This window comes from Danio rerio, chromosome 6 (assembly GCF_049306965.1).
Source record: "Danio rerio strain Tuebingen ecotype United States chromosome 6, GRCz12tu, whole genome shotgun sequence".
Classification (NCBI taxonomy): domain Eukaryota; kingdom Metazoa; phylum Chordata; class Actinopteri; order Cypriniformes; family Danionidae; genus Danio; species Danio rerio.
Window position 1 is genome coordinate 42,990,584 of NC_133181.1, and position 20,914 is coordinate 43,011,497.

A 20,914-nucleotide genomic window follows, 5' to 3' on the forward strand; every position below is an offset into this window, starting at 1 on the left:
ATGAAAGCCCATTCACGCCACTGAATAATAATTAAAAAAATCTTATAATTTATTATATAATCAGAATTCTGAGTTATAAAGTCGCAATTCTAAGTTATAAAGTCACAATTCCGAGTTATAAAGTCGCAATTCCAAGTTATAAAGTCAGAATTCCGAGTTATAAAGTCGCAATTCCGAGTTATAAAGTCAGAATTCTGCGTTATAATAAGTTATAAAGTCGCAATTCTGATTTATAAAGTCAGAATTCTAAATTAAAGTTGCAATTCCGAGTTATAAAGTCACAATTTCTGACTTATAAAGTCACAATTCCGAGTTATAAAGTCGCAATTCCGAGTTATAAAGTCGCAATTCCGAGTTATAAAGTCAGAATTCTGAGTTATAAAGTCGTAATTCCAGGTTATAAAGTCAGAATTCTGAATTATAAAGTCGCAATTCCGAGTTATAAAGTCGCAATTTCGAATTATAAAGTCAGAATTCAGAGTTATAGAGTCGCAATTCCGAGTTATAAAGTCAGAATTCTAAGTTAAAAGTTGCAATTCTGAGTTATAAAGTCACAATTTCTGAGTTATAAAGTCGCAATTCCGAGTTATAAAGTCAGAATTCTGAGTTAAAGTCGCAATTCCGAATTATAAAATCAGAATTCTGCGTTATAATGAGTTATAAAGTCACAATTCTGAGTTGTAAAGTCAGAATTCTAAGTTAAAGTTGCAATTCCGAGTTATAAAGTCACAATTTGTGAGTTATAAAGTCGCAATTCCGAGTTATAAAGTCAGAATTCTGAGTTATAAAGTCGTAATTCCAGGTTATAAAGTCAGAATTCTGAATAATAAAGTCACAATTCCGAGTTATAAAGTCGCAATTCCGAATTATAAAGTCAGAATTCAGAGTTATAGAGTCGCAATTCCGAGTTATAAAGTCAGAATTCTACGTTAAAGTTGCAATTCCGAGTTATAAAGTCACAATTTCTAAGTTATAAAGTCGCAATTCCGAGTTATAAAGTCAGAATTCTGAGTTATAAAGTCGCAATTCCGAATTATAAAATCAGAATTCTGCGTTTTAATGAGTTATAAAGTCGCAATTCTGAGTTATAAAGTCAGAATTCTAAGTTAAAGTTGCAATTCCGAGTTATAAAGTCACAATTTGTGAGTTATAAAGTCGCAATTCCGAGTTATAAAGTTGCAATTCCGAGTTATAAAATCAAAATTCTGCGTTATAATTTTAAACGCTTTATAACTCGGAATTGCGACTTTATAATGCAGAATTCTGACTTTATAACTCGGAATTGCAACTTTATAACTCAGAATTGGGACATTATAACTTATAATGTCCCAATTTCGAGTTATAAAGTTTTAATTCTGAGTTATAAAGTTGCAATTCCGAGTTATAAAATCAGAATTCTGCATTATAAAGTGGCAATTCCAAGTTAAAGTCGCAATTTCAAGTTAGAAAGTCAGAATTCTGCGTTATAAAGTCACAATTCGGAACTAGAAAGTTGCAATTCCGAGTTATAAAATCAAAATTCTAAGTTATAAAGTTGCAATTCCAAGTGTAAAGTCACAATTCCACGTTATAAAATCAGAATTCTGCATTATAGTCACAATTCGGAGTTATAATATCACAATTCTGCGTTATAGTCGCAATTCCAAGTTATAACGCCAGATTTCTAAGTTAAAGTTGCAATTCCCAGTTATAAAATCACATTTTCCGAGTTATAAAGTTTCAATTCCCAGTTATAAAGTCAGAATTCTGAGTTATAAATGTCCCAATTCCAAGTTATAAAGTTGCAATTCCAAATTATAAAGTCCCAATTCCGAGTTTTAAAATCAGAATTCTGCGTTATAACGAGTTATAAAGTCGCAATTCCGAGTTATAAAGTCAGAATTCTGAGTTATAATTTTAAACGCTTTATAACTCGCACTTGCGACTTTATAACTCGGAATTGTGACTTTATAACTTAGAATTTTGACTTTATAACTCGGAATTGCAACTTCATAACTTGGAATTGGGACATTATAACTTATCTGCATTATAAAGTCACAATTCCAAGTTATAAAGTCGCAATTTTGAGTTAAAAAATCCGAATTCTGCGTTATAGTCACAATTCAGTGTTATATCAGAATTCTGCGTTATAAAGTTGCAATTCCGAGTTATAAAGTCAGAATTCTGAATTAAACTTTCAATTCCGAGTTATAAAGTCAGAATTCTGAATTAAACTTTCAATTCCGAGTTATAAAGTCAGAATTCTGCGTTTTAAGGTTGCAATTCCAAGTTATAAAGTCGCAATTCCGAGTTATAAAATCTGAATTCTACGTTACAAAGTAAAAATTCCAAGTTCTAAAGTCAGAATTCTGCATTATAAAGTTGCAATTCCGAGTTATAAAGTTGCAATTATGAGTTTTAAATTCAGAATTCATATCAGATCACAGACACTCTCATTATGGTCAGTTGCCATAACAGGAAACTCTTTTATAACTCGCAATTCTGAATTCTCAATTTTTTTTACATATATTTTTAGTTTTTTTTTTATTCAGTGGCGGGAACAGGCTTCCATACTAATGTAATCAAAATGATACAATTCTTTTTTTTTTACTGGCATTAACAGTATGCCAGTCATGGGTCAGTGCATTATTGGAAGAATATTATGCCAACTACGTACAAAGGTGAGTCCACTTAAAAGTGTGCTTGTACCAAAAATGTGTTTGTTACTAAGGAATTGCCAAATCAGTCAAACAAACCTGCCATGGTAATAACTCAGTGGTCTAGTAACCAAAAAAGCTACTGACATAACAGCCACATCAGTGACTTTATTTCTTATCATCATATTAATATCACCCTCTTTAAGTCACACACATTTAGGTCTGTTTGTTTTCACAGTGACAGTTGTAGACTTTAATGCTAATTGTTAACCAAAGGCTGTTATAAAAGTGAAAGGCAGATGCTGGTGTCAGACCTACTGAGGCAGCCTCATCATTTTAGAAGGTGGGATTGACTTATTTCTTCAACTCTTTGTGTGCACTCTGTATGTAGCAAAGAATTAAGACTAAGGTGTTTTGGTTTGTAATAACAGAACGATACCAGATTTCCCAGGATGCCTCTGAGGTGCCGTGCCAGCAGCATGTTTCTGCTCCTGTGTGTTTCTCTTTCCTTGTGTCTCGAGTCTGTGAGCGGTGGCACCAGCTTCCTCAGTCCGACTCAGAAACCGCAGGTGAGTGTTTGTCTCCTGCATGTGTCTGCAATATGTTCTTTGAAAAGTTTAGTATCAGATACATGTCCCATCTTCAGGGTCGAAGGCCACCAAGAGTGGGCAGAAGAGAAGCTGCTGATCCAGAGATACCAGTGATCAAAGAAGACGATCGGTTTATGGTATAAAAAAATAAAAAATAAAAAAAATGTTTATATATATATATATATATATATATATATAATATATATATAATATATATATATATATATATATATATATATATATATATATATATATATATATATATATATATAAAAACACACAATACAAGTAAATATTTATATATGTTATTATTGAGCTGGTCATAATTGGTTGTCACTGTCCGTTTAGATGAGCGCTCCATTTGAACTGTCCATGTCTCTGAGCGAAGCTGAATATGAGAAATATGGTCCCGTGCTTCAGAATCTTCTGGAGAATCTTCTTAGAGACTCTTCTTTCGGTGAGATAAAGTCTCATTTTAAAAGAATATCCAAACAAATACAACAAAAATCAAGGGACAAATGCCATAAACAATCTAAGACAAAGCATCAAATCAACAAAAGTATGCTTAAAATTTTTTTTATATTTAGTTTCCCCCATACATTGGAATCCATATTGTTTGCAGGTACAGTCCCAATAAAATATACAAATTCATTCATTCATTTTCTTTTCGGCTTAGTCCCTTCACCAATTTGGTGTTGCCACAGTGGAATGAACCACCAACTTATCCAGCATATGCTTTACGCAGCGGATGCCTTTCTAGCTGCAACCAATCCCTGGGAAACATCCATACACTCTCATTCAGCTAAATACACTACTGACAATTTAGCCTATACCCAATTCACCTATACCACATGTATTTAGTCTTGTGGGGGAAACCGGAGCACCCAGAGGAAACCCATGCAAAGACGGGAAGAACATGCAAACTCCACAAAGAGAAAATATGTAAATATTAAATAATAAAGATTGTCTGACATATTTGGTGGCATTAACAGCATTCTCAGCATTATTTTGTCCATATTTTAATAGTTTATTTTTAATGCGACAATTTTTATTTAATTTGTCTAAATTTTATTTTACAAAAAAAGCCCCAGATTACAAATGCATTCTGGAAAAACATTTCTAGAAAATATCCTCAGGAAAATATTGCTTGTTTTGTCACCTACTAATTCAGTGCCGGTGTGTCTGTGTGTTTTTTTCAGAGTTCTGACAAGAGTCCTACAAAGTTCCTCCTTATAAACAATTGACAATATTCACAATTTAAAAATGATGTCATTTATGGGTTTAACAAAATAAAGAATGATAAAAAAATTAATTCTCTAATTTCTATGTTCTTTATTCTGTAGCAATTGTTACAATGTTACGTGGGTGATTAAAATCTCTTTATCAGCATTTATTCTCTCAGATTTTAATAGTTTATTTAAAATGCTACAAAAAATATTACATTTAATAAATTTTATTTTCCAATAAAAGAAAGAGGAAAAAAGCTGCATATTACAAATGCATTCTGGAAAAACTATTTCCTCAAAAAATCATTGCTTGTTTTAAGTTACTTACTATTGCGAAACAGGTGTGTGTGTGTTTCAGAGTTCTGACAGGAGTCCCACAATGTTCAACTCCTTATAAACAATATTCACAATTTAAAAATGATGTAATTTAACACATTAACAAAATAAAGAATGATAAAAAAACTCTCTCTAATTTATATTTTCTTTACTCGGTAGCATTTGGTTTAAGTTCACATGTTTAAAGAAAAAACAGACTTCATGTTGCGTATACAAGACCATTTATTATTACAAAAGTTCCATTCATATAAAAACAACACCTTGGTAAAAGCTAATTGTCAATTTCTCACATGCTTTACATTTTAGTTTTACACAAACTTTCATGTGATGATACAGAGAAAAACAACTTTGTTTCCAACACAAAGGAAGACACAAGCTGCCATTTTATGTCACTTATGTCTCAAGCAAACACAGCTTGTAAGCATGCATGCAGACATTTAACAAAAGAAACCAGAGAACCATTTTAAAACAAAACTGTTGGAAGAAATCTTAAAATAAATTGTTCTCACCAGATGTGAAATGCCCTACAAAAAAAACAAGCATAAGTGGAAATGAGCATAGAATTTAAATAGTACATTGAATTGTAAATGTTCATATTTTTTGTTATGCAAACACAAGGAAAAGGTCAAAGAGGATACAAACAAAAATTAGCTCACTGCAGCAGACTAATATTGCTACTTACTATAGTAACTTAGGGTTTTCAGTCACAGTCCATATATATGTGAAGTGTTTTGTCGGATAGTTTGTAGTACTGTGGGCAGGAGCTCTCCCTTCAGCAGACTGATCTCACGCAGTGTGTGGATTCCCATACCAGGATGAGCAAACCGGCATATAGACTTGGGCACCTACAGAGAGAGAGAGAGAATTAGGTAAGGTAATGCATATGCATGCATGAGGAACAAGTAGAGTTGGCAACTTAATGACCATGAAATAATAACCAAAACAAACTAAATCCTCCAACATGCACCATTTTGATTGTAGATTTTTTTTTAGCAATTTTGATACGGTTTTGCCATTTTTAAAGCTAGTAACAAGAACAATGAAAGAGTGTATAACGTGATATTTCTTTGCTTATCACATGCTAAACTAGGGATGCACCGATCCAATACTTAGATCAGGTATCAGTTGGATACTGCATACGTTTACTGGATCAGGTATTGGCCAGGTGGTATCTATCCAAATCCGATCTTGCGTGTGGGCTATATTCGGTGTAATTTATAAGCCAACAAAAGCCATGAAGGTAGCCTATAATAAGGCATTAGAAAGTTGTCATGTATGCCTACTATATCCCAAATGTTCTGAAGCCATTCTATAGCTATTTCACAGATCAATGAGAAAATAAGGATTTAATTAATGCTTCACTGTAATTGTTGTATCACACACCTGTCATATATTTGCTACATTTTTAATAAAGTCAGTATTTTAAAGATTATGTCTTGAGCATTTGATTTTTTTTCTCTGTGCTGGTGTGCTTTCATTTTCTCCATCTCTTTCATGGCAAGATTTGGCGATAGAGTGTTCAAGTAAAAGACAGTTTAGTCTGCAATAAACTGCGAAAATATCAGTCTTTGCTAAAAGGCTGGTTAATTTAATCTGTGAGCGGCGGCACCAGCTTCCTCAGTCCGACTCTGAAACCGCAGGTGAGTGTTTGTCTCCTGCATGTGTCTGAAATATGCTTTTTGAGAAGTTTAGTATCAGATACATGTCCCATCTTCAGGGTCGAAGGCCACCAAGAGTGGGCAGAAGAGAAGCTGCTTATCCAGAGATCAAAGAGGACGATCGGTTTATAGTAAAAATATTTCTGATTTCTGTTATCGCACCATCTTTGTACAACTATAGAATTATTGTAATGAAGTTTGTATGCAAATTTAGAGCTAAACAGAAAAGGTTGCAAATGACATTCTTGTTTAGACGAGACAAATCAATAATGGCCAATATACAACATATTTCAGTCAATACAACCCTAGGAACAAGTAAAGCTCAATGATACCTGTCTGGGTAGGAAATATGGAGCATCTGTCTCCAGCAGGATTCTGTTGAGGGGGATTTTCCTCACAGCGTCTCGAGCCTCTGTCGCGCGATGGTACGTCACCAGTCCAGTAAAACCCACACACAGGTTAGTGAATTCTTTTAGGAAGGGCTCAATCACTGAATAGCTGTTGGTGAAGCAGTGTCTAGCACACATTTGGACACAGGTTAGTAGATTGCAACTCTGATGTTGGGTGTATGTCATTGGTTTTTAAAGTCACAACTGCACATGACATGTATGCATGGGTCCAGTGTAATGATAATCTCTCCAAATTGTTTACTTTCATTTTAGACATGAGCGTGTTGATGTGAATATGGCTTAGAAAGACATTTTGACACAAAAGCATCCCTGTTCAAGTGTAGTAAGTGAACTGAGTTCAGATATAGAATTTTTTTTTATATTGTTTGTAAGTGATTTGTCTCCTCATGTGCTCTTCATGTGTCATGAAATGTTGCCCCCCCCCCCCCCCATTTAATTTCCCCTGGTGGGATTAATAAAATTGTTAAACTTAGGCCATCTGTCAGTAGTAAATTTAGTTTTGCAGTTAGTTGTGGTTTTAATGGTTCATCAACCACATCCTGCTCTTGGATAAGAGATTTATTACATACAGATAAACTACAGAGAAAATTGTTTATCACAAAGCCTGAAATCCTGTATATTTTACTGAAAAAAGTAATAAGAAATGTTTAATGAATTATAGTGGCTCATGTTAGAAATGGAGTTATTAGAATTAAATTAGTATATAATTATAAAAAACATAAGAATATACAGGATATCTAAAAATAATTAAACACTGATTAAACAATATATAAAAATTACTATGAATTAAAATAACTATAAAATCAATTATTAATGGCCCTATAAACAGGTTTCATTTTCTTGTTCAAAATAGCACATTATTTAGATTTTACAGTGAAATATGAACCACTAGTTTCATGAGTGTGTGTTAAATGAAAACTGACCTGTGTATTTTGTAATCTCGGGGAACACACTTCTTCATAATTGTCAGCACATCGTCATCAGCATCACGGCAATGTATGACTAGAGGTTTCCTGAGAGCGACACCCAACTGCAGCTGCCGTTCAAACACCTTTACGCGCAAAAAGACAGAAATTATGCTCTATCGAAACGCATTAACTTTGGGTGTTTTTACAGTTGTAGTTTGGTTATCTTGGTTTGTTTACTCCCATTTGCTTGTTTGGGTTTGCCGCTGTCATTTTTAAGAAACAAACAACTGAAAAACTGCTTTTGTGAAAATGAAGAGTTGCTTCAAGGAGACACGATTCTGATGGAAATCTTACAACTACAAAACAGATCAAGGCACACTTTACATGGGTCTCTGTCTGTTTATTTGGTCTACATCAATGTTCAGAAGTAGGGTTTGCACTATTTCAAATGAGCCACACTAAAAGCGCAATCACTGTTCACTGCAATCCATATTTATTCATAAATTTTCTTTTCGACTTAGTCCCTTTATTAATCCAGGTTCGCGATAGCAGAACGAACCGCCAACTTATCCAGCACGTTTTTACGCAGCGCCCATCCAGCTGCAACCCATCTCTGGGAAACATCCACGCACACTCATTCACACTCATACCCTACAGACAATTTAGCCTACCTAATTCACCTGAACTGCATGTTTTTGGATTGTGGGGAAACCGAAGGAAACCCACGCGAACGCAGGGGGAACATGCAAACTCCACACAGAAACGCCAACTGACCCAGTCGAGGCTCAAACCAGCGACCTTCTTGCTGTGAGGCGACAGCACTACCTACTGCGCCACTGCATCGTCTGTTTTAGGCCATATATACAGGTATATTTATAAAAAAATCTGTCAACATGTAAATTAAAAAACACACTGATGCATGTTAAGGGTATGCTGAACCAACAGGTTAAGATAATGACCCTTATACTGCACTGTAAAAAAATTAGTAATTATAAAGATTTTAATATAACGGACATTAAATGACAGAAATATTCTTAAATTTAAATTTCTGGGAAATTTCTGCAATTTAACATCTGTTATTTAACTTTTTTTGTCATTAAACTGGCATTATTTTACGGTTTTTTTTTGGCACCCCAGCTGCCGAAGAAAAAAGTAAAATTACGAGTTTATTTAGTGTTATAAATTGTAAATTAAATTCCATACAAATCAATGCAAATGTAAGAACAAAGGCGGATTACCGTCCTGCGGGTGAATGACAAAAATGTGATGTGTTAGCCACGAATGTGCAGAACTTTGATTCATTTGTATCCTCCACATTTGGTGTGAACCCAGCTATGTTGGCCAATCAGAAAGAAAAACACTGATGCACACAATGATGTCACAGTGTGCACACTGATGTAATGAGGCAAAAACTCTTTAAAAAAAAAAAAAAAAAAAAAAACACAGACTAGAGTTTTCAGAAAGGTTCAGAAAACTCAAGATTGGCATAAACTAAACTGAAACTTGGCTGAAAACCCATATAAGGGGCAAATCACAAGGACTTTTTTCAACTGCAAACGAAGAGCGCGCAATGGCAAAAATGCGAAGCGCAGCATGCAAAACGCCCACGGACATTTGTAAATCATTTAAAAAAAATGCACATCTCAACTAGGGTTGCGCCGATAGACGATGCCTTTTATCCACTCTTGGAAAAGTGTAAATGGTGGATTAACATTCAGCACGTGATCAATAATAAGATGTGCCATTATTAGTAACTGTAGGCAAATCTGTCAGTGTTATTTTCACTCTCATCTTCAGCGCTTCACATTTCCATGGTTGTAGCTCCTGTCATCTGAAGGCAGAAGGCTTTGACTGAGTGATTGACGGCTGATATTAACTAATCATTTGCGTTCAGTTCTAGAGCAGTGAGCCAATAAGAAGAGCACAAAGGCGGGGCAGCCATTGCAGGCTTTTTTACTTCAGCAAGTTCACATAACAACTGTTTATCTGTTTCTGAGTGCTGCGTTTGGTGTTTTTAGGTGCAAAGATGCATTCTGCATAAATGTCTCCTAAATCTGCGCACGCGGTGAGGATTTTGCAGTGAAAACAATGAAAATGTATGCACTACAGTGAACTCCAACCGAACTCTCATCTCCTCCACAGAAAAATAGTCCCGCAGAAAAAAAGTGATTGACAGGTGGTCATTTGTTTGTAATTTTATTTATTTATGGTTTGGTTATGGGTAAAGCAAAGACCATGTGGGTAAGGAAGTGAAAACGGTGGGCTACAATTATAAATTCGTTATGAATTAAATGATATTTAACAACCACCCCCACCCCCCGACAAACGACGACGATGGCATTGTCCATCCCGATGTTTAACATTAGATATCGTACGATGCCAAATTGATCAACATCCCCAAACCCTAATCTCAACGCAAAAAGCACATTCGGTGTGATCGGCCCCTAATCCAGCTTCACAATACCGTTTTTCTGGCAAGTGTGACCAAACCCTTAAAAACCTTTGAGAACAACAATAATTGAGTCTGCATTACCTCTTTCTGTTTCCTGGAGTCTGTTGAGTTCTTATGTGAGTAATCCAAACCGATCTCTCCAAACGCAATGGCTTTAGGGTGGCGCATAGCAGACATGATGCTTTGCTCATGATTTTGGTTATACTCCTTAGCAAAATGCGGGTGGCAACCAAAAGCCCCCCACACTTTCTCCTCTCCCAGCAATCCTTCCCAGATTGCTTCTCTCTGTGTGATTCTTGGGTTGCAGAAGTCTGCAATGCAGCCATTAAACTCCACTGGGAAAGTACTTGCATACATGCTCTGAAACCTTTGGAAACTTCCTTTGAAACCCAACTTCCCATAGAGCATGTCAAGGTGACAGTGTGTGTCAATAAATCCAGCAGAATCTGCTTTGATGTAACTTAAGTCTGGCAGCCAAAGAGGCTCTGATCCAGCCGAAATCCTGCGGGTAACACTGTCTGCAATGTGAAGCATCTGTGAAGATGTGTAAGCATTTGATTCAGAAGTTCTGCGGTTCAAATAAGGAAAATAACCCCAGCTACCAGGTGATGAGGGTGCACAAATGCTAGTTTGGAGCTCAGGAATCAGATCTACTGATGAAGGGTGTAATTTGAGGGACCGCCTAATTGACCTAGAGCGTAAATATTTTTTGGTGGATGAAAGGTCCGAGGATGTTTCCTGAGGGTGTTGCTCAGAGCCTTGAGCTTCTGTAGAGAATGCTGCAGGCGTTGAAGTGGTGTAAGGATTGTATTCCGCTAGTGGAGGAGTGTTGGTGAAGTCCACAACTGCACAGTCTGCTTTAAGGTTTTTTTGCTGCCTCTTTGGCTTGAAAGACTCGTCCTGTGAGAACACTTCAACCTGTCCTGAATCCTCAAAATCGGACCAATCAGGCGACTCAGGACGTTTCAGGATCACACTCTACACATAGAGACAAAGTCAATATTAATTTTTTTTAAAATAAAATAAAAAAAAAGAGCAGAATATAGCAATATTATGTTGTTATACTACATATATAGTTGGTTTTACATATATTGACAAACTCCTACACTGACCAAGGCTGCAATAATAAAAAACACTTTAAAAAAATTAAAACTAAATATCATTACAACATAAATAATAATAATTATATATTAATTATATTATTATCCTTTGATGATGATAACTACCATTCAAAATATCTAAAAGAAAACTCCATTACCCTGGTGTCCTTCATTAGCTTTATTTCCGTCTCATCATCTTCTGTATCTATAAACTCCAGTGGAGGAGGACCATCATCCTTAGCTGCAATAAGAGATGGATTATTCTTTTCACTGAATGAGCAGCATTCGAGGTCAGAGTGCTTTTCCTCCTCCTCCGCATTCACAGGTTTCTCTGGGGATTTCTTAGCAGGTAGACTTTTATGTCCAAACACTGACTTTTTGCCTCCATTTCCCATTGCATCATTCAGTGCTTTGAGGTAAATGGCTTTTTGTCCTTGTTCTGGACTTCTGCATTTCTTCCCAGCAGATGGAGGTGAAGGTACAACAGAAGACTTCTGTCCTGAAACACTGTCCTGTGTGCAACACACAAATACACAATTAATGCAACAAATACTGTCAGATATACAATTTGATACAGACTATTATTACAAACTCCTAAATTACATCTTGCAATATCATGTCAATATAGCCAAGTTTGAGTAAAATAACATTTTTGTTTCCTTCTGTAAACTGCTGATGACTTCTCTTTTTTTTCCATAAAATTAAAACACTGATTAATAAAGTTATAATACCTTACATTATTACTTTTTCAGCTTAATTTTTTATCAAATAAATGAAATCCGATCAAGCTAAAGGAATTTCTCATGAAAAATCTCCCCAAAAAATAACATTCCAAATGTGCATAGATATTTACAATACATGTTGCCAATGCTATTGTAATCTATTGGAAAGAATGCATCAATAGGGCCGCCATTTTAGTACAGGGTAGCGCTCTTTTGAAATGAATGTGGGACCAAGGTGCAGTGGAGGACTGGCCATGCAGAGCCAAAGATATACACATACACATATATCTATGATCGGCGTTTTCCCAGCGGTCAGGATGCAATTTTTTTTTATTAAAATTTTTTTTACAACACTTTACCACATCGATGGGTAAGTGATCGCATGTGCTTGTGTGGATGGACTGATATTATCCTCCCTCCCAATTATATTTCATCTAATCCGTGTCCTGAAACACATCCCTCTCCTGCCTTCACTTTTCATTCTAACAAAGGGAGTGATTCGTTTGTGATTCAATTTCCATTAAAAACCATCGATATCCCTGCGTCTCAATGTGAATATTCACATTTTTGATCCAAATGGTATATAACATTTGTAATATATAATAATTTAGGGTGGACAGTAGGCATACAACTGACAATAATACAAGTTTCTGGCACTGCAGCATCTCATTGTTATTTCATTTACAGTGTTTGCTGATTTTATTGAACAAAACTAGCATAAGCCTAGAATTTAGTGCAAGTTCATGCTACTTTACCTTATGATGAGTGCAGTAAGTGACTGTATTACCATCAATAATGTTACTTGTTCAGCACAAAAGTTCGTAACATACAAACGGACTCAATGTTATCTATAAAATGTTCTGCCCTCATGCTTTGTTGTCTGTTTGCTCGTTACTATTACACAGCGAACAAGTCCAGCATCTTCAGATTGGCTTTAGTCTTGACTACTGTGGTTGAATGACTTTGTCCTGGGAACACTGTACAAATGTGGTGGCACTATTGATGCATGCTCAGGGTCCGTATGCAATATCTAGTGTATATATCTATGCCAACTGTGCATTTTATATATAGTGTAATTTAGTGGTATACATGTGCATGTACTTACATCACCAGGGCTTTTTTTAAATAGTGATCTATGGCGTCCAGTCAATTTTAAGCGTAATTTGGGTGTACTCTTTGAAGAACTGGGGTGCTGTGGAGTGCTGAGATAGATGTTTTCCATGTCGCCCAGTCCAGCAGACCCAGTAGATGTGTTCAAGCCAGGAGAGCCAACATCACTCACACCACCAGCAGCACCATGATCATCATTATCATGATGCCCTTCTTCATCCCAGCAAGTGGGCTGTGCCCTTCCTGCACTGTTTCTCATCAGCTTTCTGGGCGAGTTCAAGGCCTTATTCAGCCACAATATAGTCACCCTCTCCTTTTCACAGTTCATTGCACTAGGATCTTGAGAAAAGAAGGAAATGTTTACGTTTTTAAAAAATACAGTTTAAAAACAGGCGTATGTCTTTTCATAATATACTTGTTTAATTCATGGTGTTATAAAATACATTATGGTAATACTTTTTCATAGTTTAAATAAGTGCAATATTTCACAGGGATGCAGACGGAAACAAATAACAGAATCCTGGAAAAAAAAAAAGTTTTTACATGTCTAACTTACATTTTGCATTTTATTTTGTGATATTTTATATTTAGGTTGTACCTGTAATCACTAGTTTTTTAAAGAGTGTTTTATATTTGATACTTTTATACTTTCTAAATTTTTAAATCAAACATTTGCCCTGAAGTTCCAAATAAAGTGAGAAATATAATCACATTTGAGTGAGTAAACCACTTTAAAATGTTAATGGTCAATGTATATAACATTGAATTTACAGAAATAGGTCTGGGCAATATGACAAAAATATCATATCACGATCCTGAAAACATCTCATGTGTCATCTCATCCTGATAACTCCTGATAACTAAGTCATCTAACGTAATCAAGCTAACTTAAGTGAATTCTGAAATTGACTGATTTCGAGGTTCTTCGTGAAAATAGGAACAAAAAAGCTTTAAATTTCAAGTGGAAACGGAAGAGTACAACTAAATCATCTTGTAATGCGTAAACACTAAAGCTCAAACTTAGCAACATATCTTTTTAAAAAATAAACGGTCAATTGAAGTTAAAAACGGCGTCTCTTTTATAGGTCTACATGTGTATATTTGCATAGGTTTGTAAACAAAAAAAAAACATGTATACGAAGCAAAACGCGTAAATCAGTAGTCATATGTTATCTAATGTTACAGATGCTAATATTTAGCAGAAAGCGCACGCCTGACCTAAAACTGTGAGCCCTGGCGTGAGAGTCCATAACGGCGATCACAAGAACGGAAAACAGTCGGAAAGTGTGTAAGGCTTGATTAAACCCGATTCAGTCCAAATTACGGCAATTTGTTGTTACTGACCTTAAGGCACACTGATGATGAAATTCAGGTGGATCAATTAACGTTAGCGATGGACAGTCATTCCCGGCCTGCACGACGGCGAACGCTGCTTGATTGAGCAGTATGAAGTATGGAGCGAGCACATGGGACTATTAACCACACGAAGACTACTAAGTATACAGACATTATATAATGTCCATTTAAGTATAGAGTGTGCACAGTGTAAGCACATGTATACACTGATTTATCTTACAGGATTTAATTTGTTAATGTATGCAAGAGATGCTTTAGTGGTAAATTATTATACAGGTCTAAAGTCAATTTCTGTGTAATAGACAATGTACAGCAATATATGATTGTTAATTTTATTCAATTCAAGAATTGTAGATGTTTCCTCATGCTATGTCATTATAGGCCATGCTTGTTTAATGAAGTTATGTTCTTAAATTTTTATGACTAGTAAAATAATTTATGGCTGATAGATCTCATTTCATTTGGAAGTGTTGCAAAATATTAGTTTCATTTAAATATTAGTGTTGAAATAATGTGATTTGAATCAAGACTTACAAAAAAAAATCTGAAATTTTATATGAACAGGCAAACGAGATAAAGTTCTATAAAAATATAGATTTATTGTGTAACTATGGGGCATGTAGTCACCGTTTCCGGTTTATATACAACAGTTCTGTCTGGTTCTTGAATCTGATTGGCTGATATCTGTGCGTTATTCTGCGAAATCCGAAATCATACAGCCTCCCCACCCTTCTGCATTTCTCCGTCCACATAGTGACAGCAGATCCATAAAGTCACTACAGTTTGACAAATATTGCAGCTGTTGGACAACATCATGTACTTGTGAGGCTTTTTAAGGGAGGATGTAGTTGTTTAGATTGCAGTTTATCTATAAGGATAGTGCCTATTTTAAATACTTCTAATTTTTGAGACAGCGTGTCGACATCCATCAGTCTGTCATGAAGCAGAGCAAAGACGATTAATGTTGTCCATCCACAAGATGGAGACAAAGACCGCATACTAAGCCCTCAGAGGAAAAGAGATTGGTGTATTTTCAAAAGACAGCTGATTAAAACATTATAAAATTAATCAGTGACTTTCTTAGTCGATCTCTCTCTTTTTATGTTGCAGTGCTGTATTTATACCATAGTAATTGTAGTGTATTGAGTGTGAGATGGGACTCGTATATCTGGAATGTATGTATTTTGTGTTGGCCACTCTTATTGCAAACAACAATAATCTAGTAGTGTTTGCTTTGCTTTGGCTTTTTCGCTGGGTTAATTATTGTGATCTCCCGATTGCAACAGAATTACAAGGAAATGTCTCTAGACTGATGAATTTCATGCCATTCAGCCTTATAATTTTAAAATGTGAGTAAAATTACCTGTTTTGTCATCAGTGATGACAGTATGCTAGAGAATCATTGAAATACTAGCTCTAAAGTGATGTCAGTGAATTAGTAACAGTTTCTGCTGTTCTGACATGCAGATGAATGAATGGCGGAAGAAAATAGTTCCTCATATAAAAGGGTTTTTAGACTGTCCATTTTTAATTAGCTTTTTTTATATAGATGATTATGCCGTCAAACTGTTGTATAAACACAATATCACACTTGTAGTAGTGTGATATGGCTGTATATCATCACTGATGGGACACTAAGGCACTCATGCCAAAGCACGCCTCCCACCAGTGCAAATATACAACCATATCGCACTGCTACTCATGTGATATTGCTCATATATATGAATTGTATTTACTTAAGAATGACATAAATTTGTGTGTCTATGCAAATCCATATGTATATTTGGCATTGTGCAACTGTCTAAAAACATATCAGACATAATAAGTCAGACAATATTATATTATTAACATAAAATATATAGTAACCATTATTTATTTACACATTATTTAAACAAATGGAAAGTAATTGAGTAAAAGTATGCAGATAAATAACCAAAATAAGATTCTGTCCTCATCTATTGGTAGGCCGGCCACACAGACAACCACAAAAACTCATATTTCCTGAAGTTCCCTCTGCGCATTCTCAAGTCTCTGCCTGTCAATGAATCATAACAGCTAAAACATCTAGTGTCCATCTGATTAAGAAAACAGTCGTCTGGTTTGTCAGCCCTGTGTGTTATACAGCACTATAGTATATAGTTTGTTTTATATATTGTTGGTTGATGCACAGGTGTGCTCAGTACATATGCACAGTCCAGTTAATGTTGATGTTTTCGTCTGTTTTGCAGTTCTCTGTTCTCCAGTAACTTCTGTTCCACCCGCTGGCTAATGCGTTGTAGATCAGCCTGAATGCTGGGTCTCTGAGCTAGATCCTCTTGAAGGCAGCGGGCAATCTCCAGACAGCCGACATCTTCCCTGCGCACCAACCGTCTCACAACTTGCAGACAGCGATCTCGCAACGTCAGCACTGGTAAACACAAACACAACATGCAAAAAAACATTTCAGACTCAACTCAGATTTGATTCATGAGCTCCATTTTTATTTTGAACAATTTTACAGTGTGTTTGCAAATTGCAAATTTTGGTATTTTAAACAACATCCAGTAGTTTAATTTTTGTATCACTGCAAAATGATTGTAGTTTAATTTCTAATTCTGATTTTAGGTTTATTAAAGTAGTTCTGCTGTGTTTTTGTGATACTTATTAGTTTTTTTATTTGTAATATATAATACAATACAATACAATACTTTATTGTCAGACTTGTATCTGAAAGTTTTCTTGCATCACAGCATAATAAACTAACAGACTAATAAAAAAAAAACATCTTAAAAGGACCTTATTCAGCTCCAAGACAGCCTGATGTACAAATGACTTTTTTAAATTGCAATTTATTAAAACCTGGGACTCTAAATCGACGGTAAGACTTTAATGGTATAAATTAATGTTTCAAGACTGGGGTTTGAAATGATGTTTCTTGCCAGCCTTGTGAAGTTCTTGTAATATAAATGGTCATATAATTTCTCAAGAGGCTTTCCTACTATTTTTGAACAGATTTTAATCTGGTTCATCAACTTTGTTTTTAGAAACACGGACAGACTCATATACAGTACCATACCGAATTACAACACTGCAGAACACTCATAAGTACAGACATGAAAAATGTTCCAACAATTTTTTTCGATGCTCCAAAAGACTATATATACTAGATTCTTTGTTTTATCTTGTTACACACAGATCAATATTGTCTTTCCATTAAACCTTGTTGTATATTATTACTATAACTATATATATTTATTTATTAAAGGCATTTTTTGGCACACAAAAATGTTCTTGTGCTTTTATATTATTAAAATTGTATAATTGAATCACTAAAGTCACATGGATTTGGTTCCTTTTCTCAACTTTGAACATCACAGCACTGTTGCTGTATACGAATGAGCTCCTTCAGGTTTAAGCTAACATATCTTAATTTGTGTTTCGAAAATGAATGAAGGTCTTAGGGTTTTTTTTAGGTTGCTAACCCTTTAAATGCAGCACTTATAATTGTAGTTATCACAGTGAATTCAATATTAGTACAAGATGTGTGATTGAAATATGAAGTGAAATATGCATACCAGGCAATGTGATCTTGGCATTTGCGACTTGCCCATTTTCAAGAGATGCTGGCAAATACATCTCTTTATTGTTGACTACCATTGGATCATCAGTTTCTGCATCCCGAAACATCCATGGATGTCCTGACAGAAACAGGAAAAACAGCACAATAAAATATCATCAAAATAGTTGATAACACACAATGACAATACCTTTTATTTATTTTTAAAGCCACTAAACAAACTAAACTGAAAAGTAGGTTTAAATAACTCACATTTGGAGTCAGAGTTCATATTACAGTAAGCGATTCCTTCTAAGACTAAATCACAAATCTGAGATAAATGAGTCAAGCTACATGCTTTTTGTATGGAGGTAAAGTTGGTTTTATATTTAAACATTTGTTCAATTAACGGTTTGTATTAGTGTCGGGTAAAGTTACATTTAAAAAGTAATGCATTACAGGGTGACGCGGTGCCGCAGTAGGTAGTGCTGTCGCCTCACAGCAAAAAGGTTGCTGGTTTGAGCCTCGGATGGGTCAGTTGGCGTGTCTTTGTGGAGTTTGCATGTTCTCCCCGCATCTGCGTGGGTTTCCTCCGAGTGCTCCGGTTTCCCCCACAGTCCAAAGACATGTACTACAGGTGAATTGGGTAGGCTACATTTTCTGTAGTTTATGTGTGTGAATGAGTGTGTGTATGGGTGTTTTCCAGTGATAGGTTGCAACTGGAAGGGCATCCGCTGCATAACACATATGCTGAATAAGTTGGCAGTTCATTCTGCTATGGCGACCCCAGATTAATAAAGGGACTAAGCCGAAAAGAAAATGAATGAATGAATGAGTAATGCATTACAACAGTGAGTTACTCTCCAAAAAAAGTAACTAGTTGCATTACCTAGTTACTTTTATGGTAAGTGATGCGTTATGTTACATTTGAGTTACTTTTGCGTTTTTCTGACCTGGCTGAGGCTTGGTCTCTTTATCTTTTTCAGAACTTGCAAGAGGGTTTTTTTCTTCGCTTTTTTAAAAGAGGAGTGAAGTAAAGTCACTGTCCATTCAGATAATCATCTTTTCCATGTGTTCAAAATAATAAGAATATTGCAGAAATGTAAGGCTCTGACGTCTCCATTTCTGTTTGTTCCTGCATTCTCTTATTGTGAGATTTAACATGACTGCAATCATTTTAATTCAGCATTTTTTAAAGCAAATTAAATTAAAAAGTAACTCACCTTAAATTTTTTTAAAGTAACTCAAATATTATTACTTGACGTTTTTAAGTAATGAGTTGCTTTACTCGTTACTTAGAAAAGTAATATTATTAGATAACTCGCGTTACTTGTATCCATTACCCCAACACTGGTTATATTGTTTATTATAAGTATGACTTCAAAACAGCATAATCATCATTTAATTGACTGGGAACAATGTTGTTATTTGATAATCATTGACTGTTAATATGATTTAGAATTCGCAAATAATACTTTTCTGAAACTGATTATGAATGTCTGAATATAAATTTAAAGCCAAATTTACCTTATTGCTATTTGTTGTATTGTTTAAAATACTTGTTTTTATCTATTTCAAGAACGAGTTAAACGCGTAGATAGCAATTTCACCAATTTAATTAATCAACATAATTCAGCATAATTTCACGAACCCACAAAAGTTGTTATTCTTCGTCCGGTGTACGGCTGAATGTTCACGTACGGCTGCGGCTCTCCGAGGAAGTTGATCCAGACGGGCTTGACGACGCGCGGGCTGCAGTTACAGAACAGAACGTTGACCTGTATCCGGCTGATCAGAGACCGGACCAGCGGGAGCGGCTGCTGCCCCTCCTGAGAGTCCTGGGGCATCGTCAAAGACAGGACAGTTCCTGCTTCCACCGAGTTAGACTAAAGCTTCAACGTTAATCGTTTTTAAAAAGCCCAACAAAACATAAATACACAAACTAGAAATGTTAAAGCTCTCTTTTAATTATAATGAACATGCGCTAAGCCCTTAAGAAGCAATGATCTGATTTAACCTGAAAAATAACACGAACGGAGAGAAAGACTGTGTACGTGACTGTCACACATACGTCCGTGCTGCTGGCTGCGTTTGTTTTGATTGCGTAATCTTGTGAGAGTCGGTGAAGAAGACAGAATGATAACAGCTCCCTCTAGTGCTTTGGTTGGTATTGAAAACGCGCGCGCGTGTGTGTATGTTTGTGTGTGTGTGAGAGAGAGAGACTACTACTACTTGCTGTTTTTTTAATTATATGTGTGTGTATGTTTTTTTTTTAATGTAAACTTTCTAAATGCTTTAGCAATACATTTGTAGCATTTGTCATGCAATAAAGCAATTATTTGATTGAATTGAGAGAGATGGCGTTTTATGGAGCCAGATCAGTCTCAAGAATACATTTACAAAATAAAATTCATACATGCAAAGCACAATAGGGTATATGCAGAGCTAGTGTCTCTGCATACAGATAAACTTCCGGTGAACGGTTAATGTGACTTTTTTCTATTTTATATGGTTTCTTTTAGAGCATCAGTGTTGTAATGTAATTAAAATACAGTCATATATAGAAATAGACTTTGGAATTCATTTAGTTGCTAAAGCATAACACAAGACAAAAAGCCGTTTACTCACATGCGCCCGTCAGAATCGGCAGGGTAGCGCAGAAGCTCCATTTAATATACTGGGGTAAAATAAATGTTCATACCTTAATGGCAGGAAAAATGTAATTTAATGCGGTGTTTCTTGAACCATCTGAAACCCCTTTATATCGGATATCACTCAGCCAGTGGAGATCGATGATTTTTATAGAAAACAGACCTTAAATTTGCAGATTTTGTAACAGCATACAGTTCATTGAAAACGCATAACCCAGTTTACT

The 20,914-nt window shown here is 35.4% G+C and overlaps 4 protein-coding genes across 7 annotated transcripts in view; 1 reads left to right on the top strand and 3 right to left on the bottom strand.

Annotated features, from left to right (window-relative positions):
- Positions 1–20,914, bottom strand: part of pfkfb4b (6-phosphofructo-2-kinase/fructose-2,6-biphosphatase 4b) — a 516,544-nt gene that overhangs the window by 445,504 nt on the left and 50,126 nt on the right. The window lies entirely within an intron of this gene.
- On the top strand, positions 2,947–5,312 carry ghrl (ghrelin/obestatin prepropeptide). Of its 2 annotated transcripts, XM_021476948.3 has the most exons (5): positions 2,947–2,979; positions 3,068–3,205; positions 3,283–3,363; positions 3,575–3,683; positions 4,426–5,312. In XM_021476948.3, exons 2-5 carry the CDS (start codon positions 3,089–3,091, stop codon positions 4,431–4,433), a joined length of 315 nt encoding a protein of 104 aa, XP_021332623.1. In that variant the 5' UTR covers positions 2,947–2,979; positions 3,068–3,088; the 3' UTR covers positions 4,434–5,312.
- On the bottom strand, positions 4,993–14,596 carry tatdn2 (TatD DNase domain containing 2). 3 transcript variants are annotated; one of them, XM_005166044.5, is made up of 8 exons: positions 14,493–14,596; positions 13,144–13,487; positions 11,475–11,828; positions 10,298–11,194; positions 7,780–7,907; positions 6,779–6,962; positions 5,471–5,633; positions 4,993–5,312 (listed from the first exon to the last, which is right to left on the bottom strand). In XM_005166044.5, exons 2-7 carry the CDS (start codon positions 13,474–13,476, stop codon positions 5,493–5,495), a joined length of 2,037 nt encoding a protein of 678 aa, XP_005166101.1. In that variant the 5' UTR covers positions 13,477–13,487; positions 14,493–14,596; the 3' UTR covers positions 4,993–5,312; positions 5,471–5,492.
- vhl (von Hippel-Lindau tumor suppressor) lies at positions 16,341–20,137 on the bottom strand. Its single transcript, NM_001080684.1, is given in 3 exon segments — positions 16,341–16,911; positions 18,059–18,181; positions 19,691–20,137. Coding segments are annotated over 3 exon segments (528 nt in total). The 5' UTR covers positions 19,887–20,137; the 3' UTR covers positions 16,341–16,702.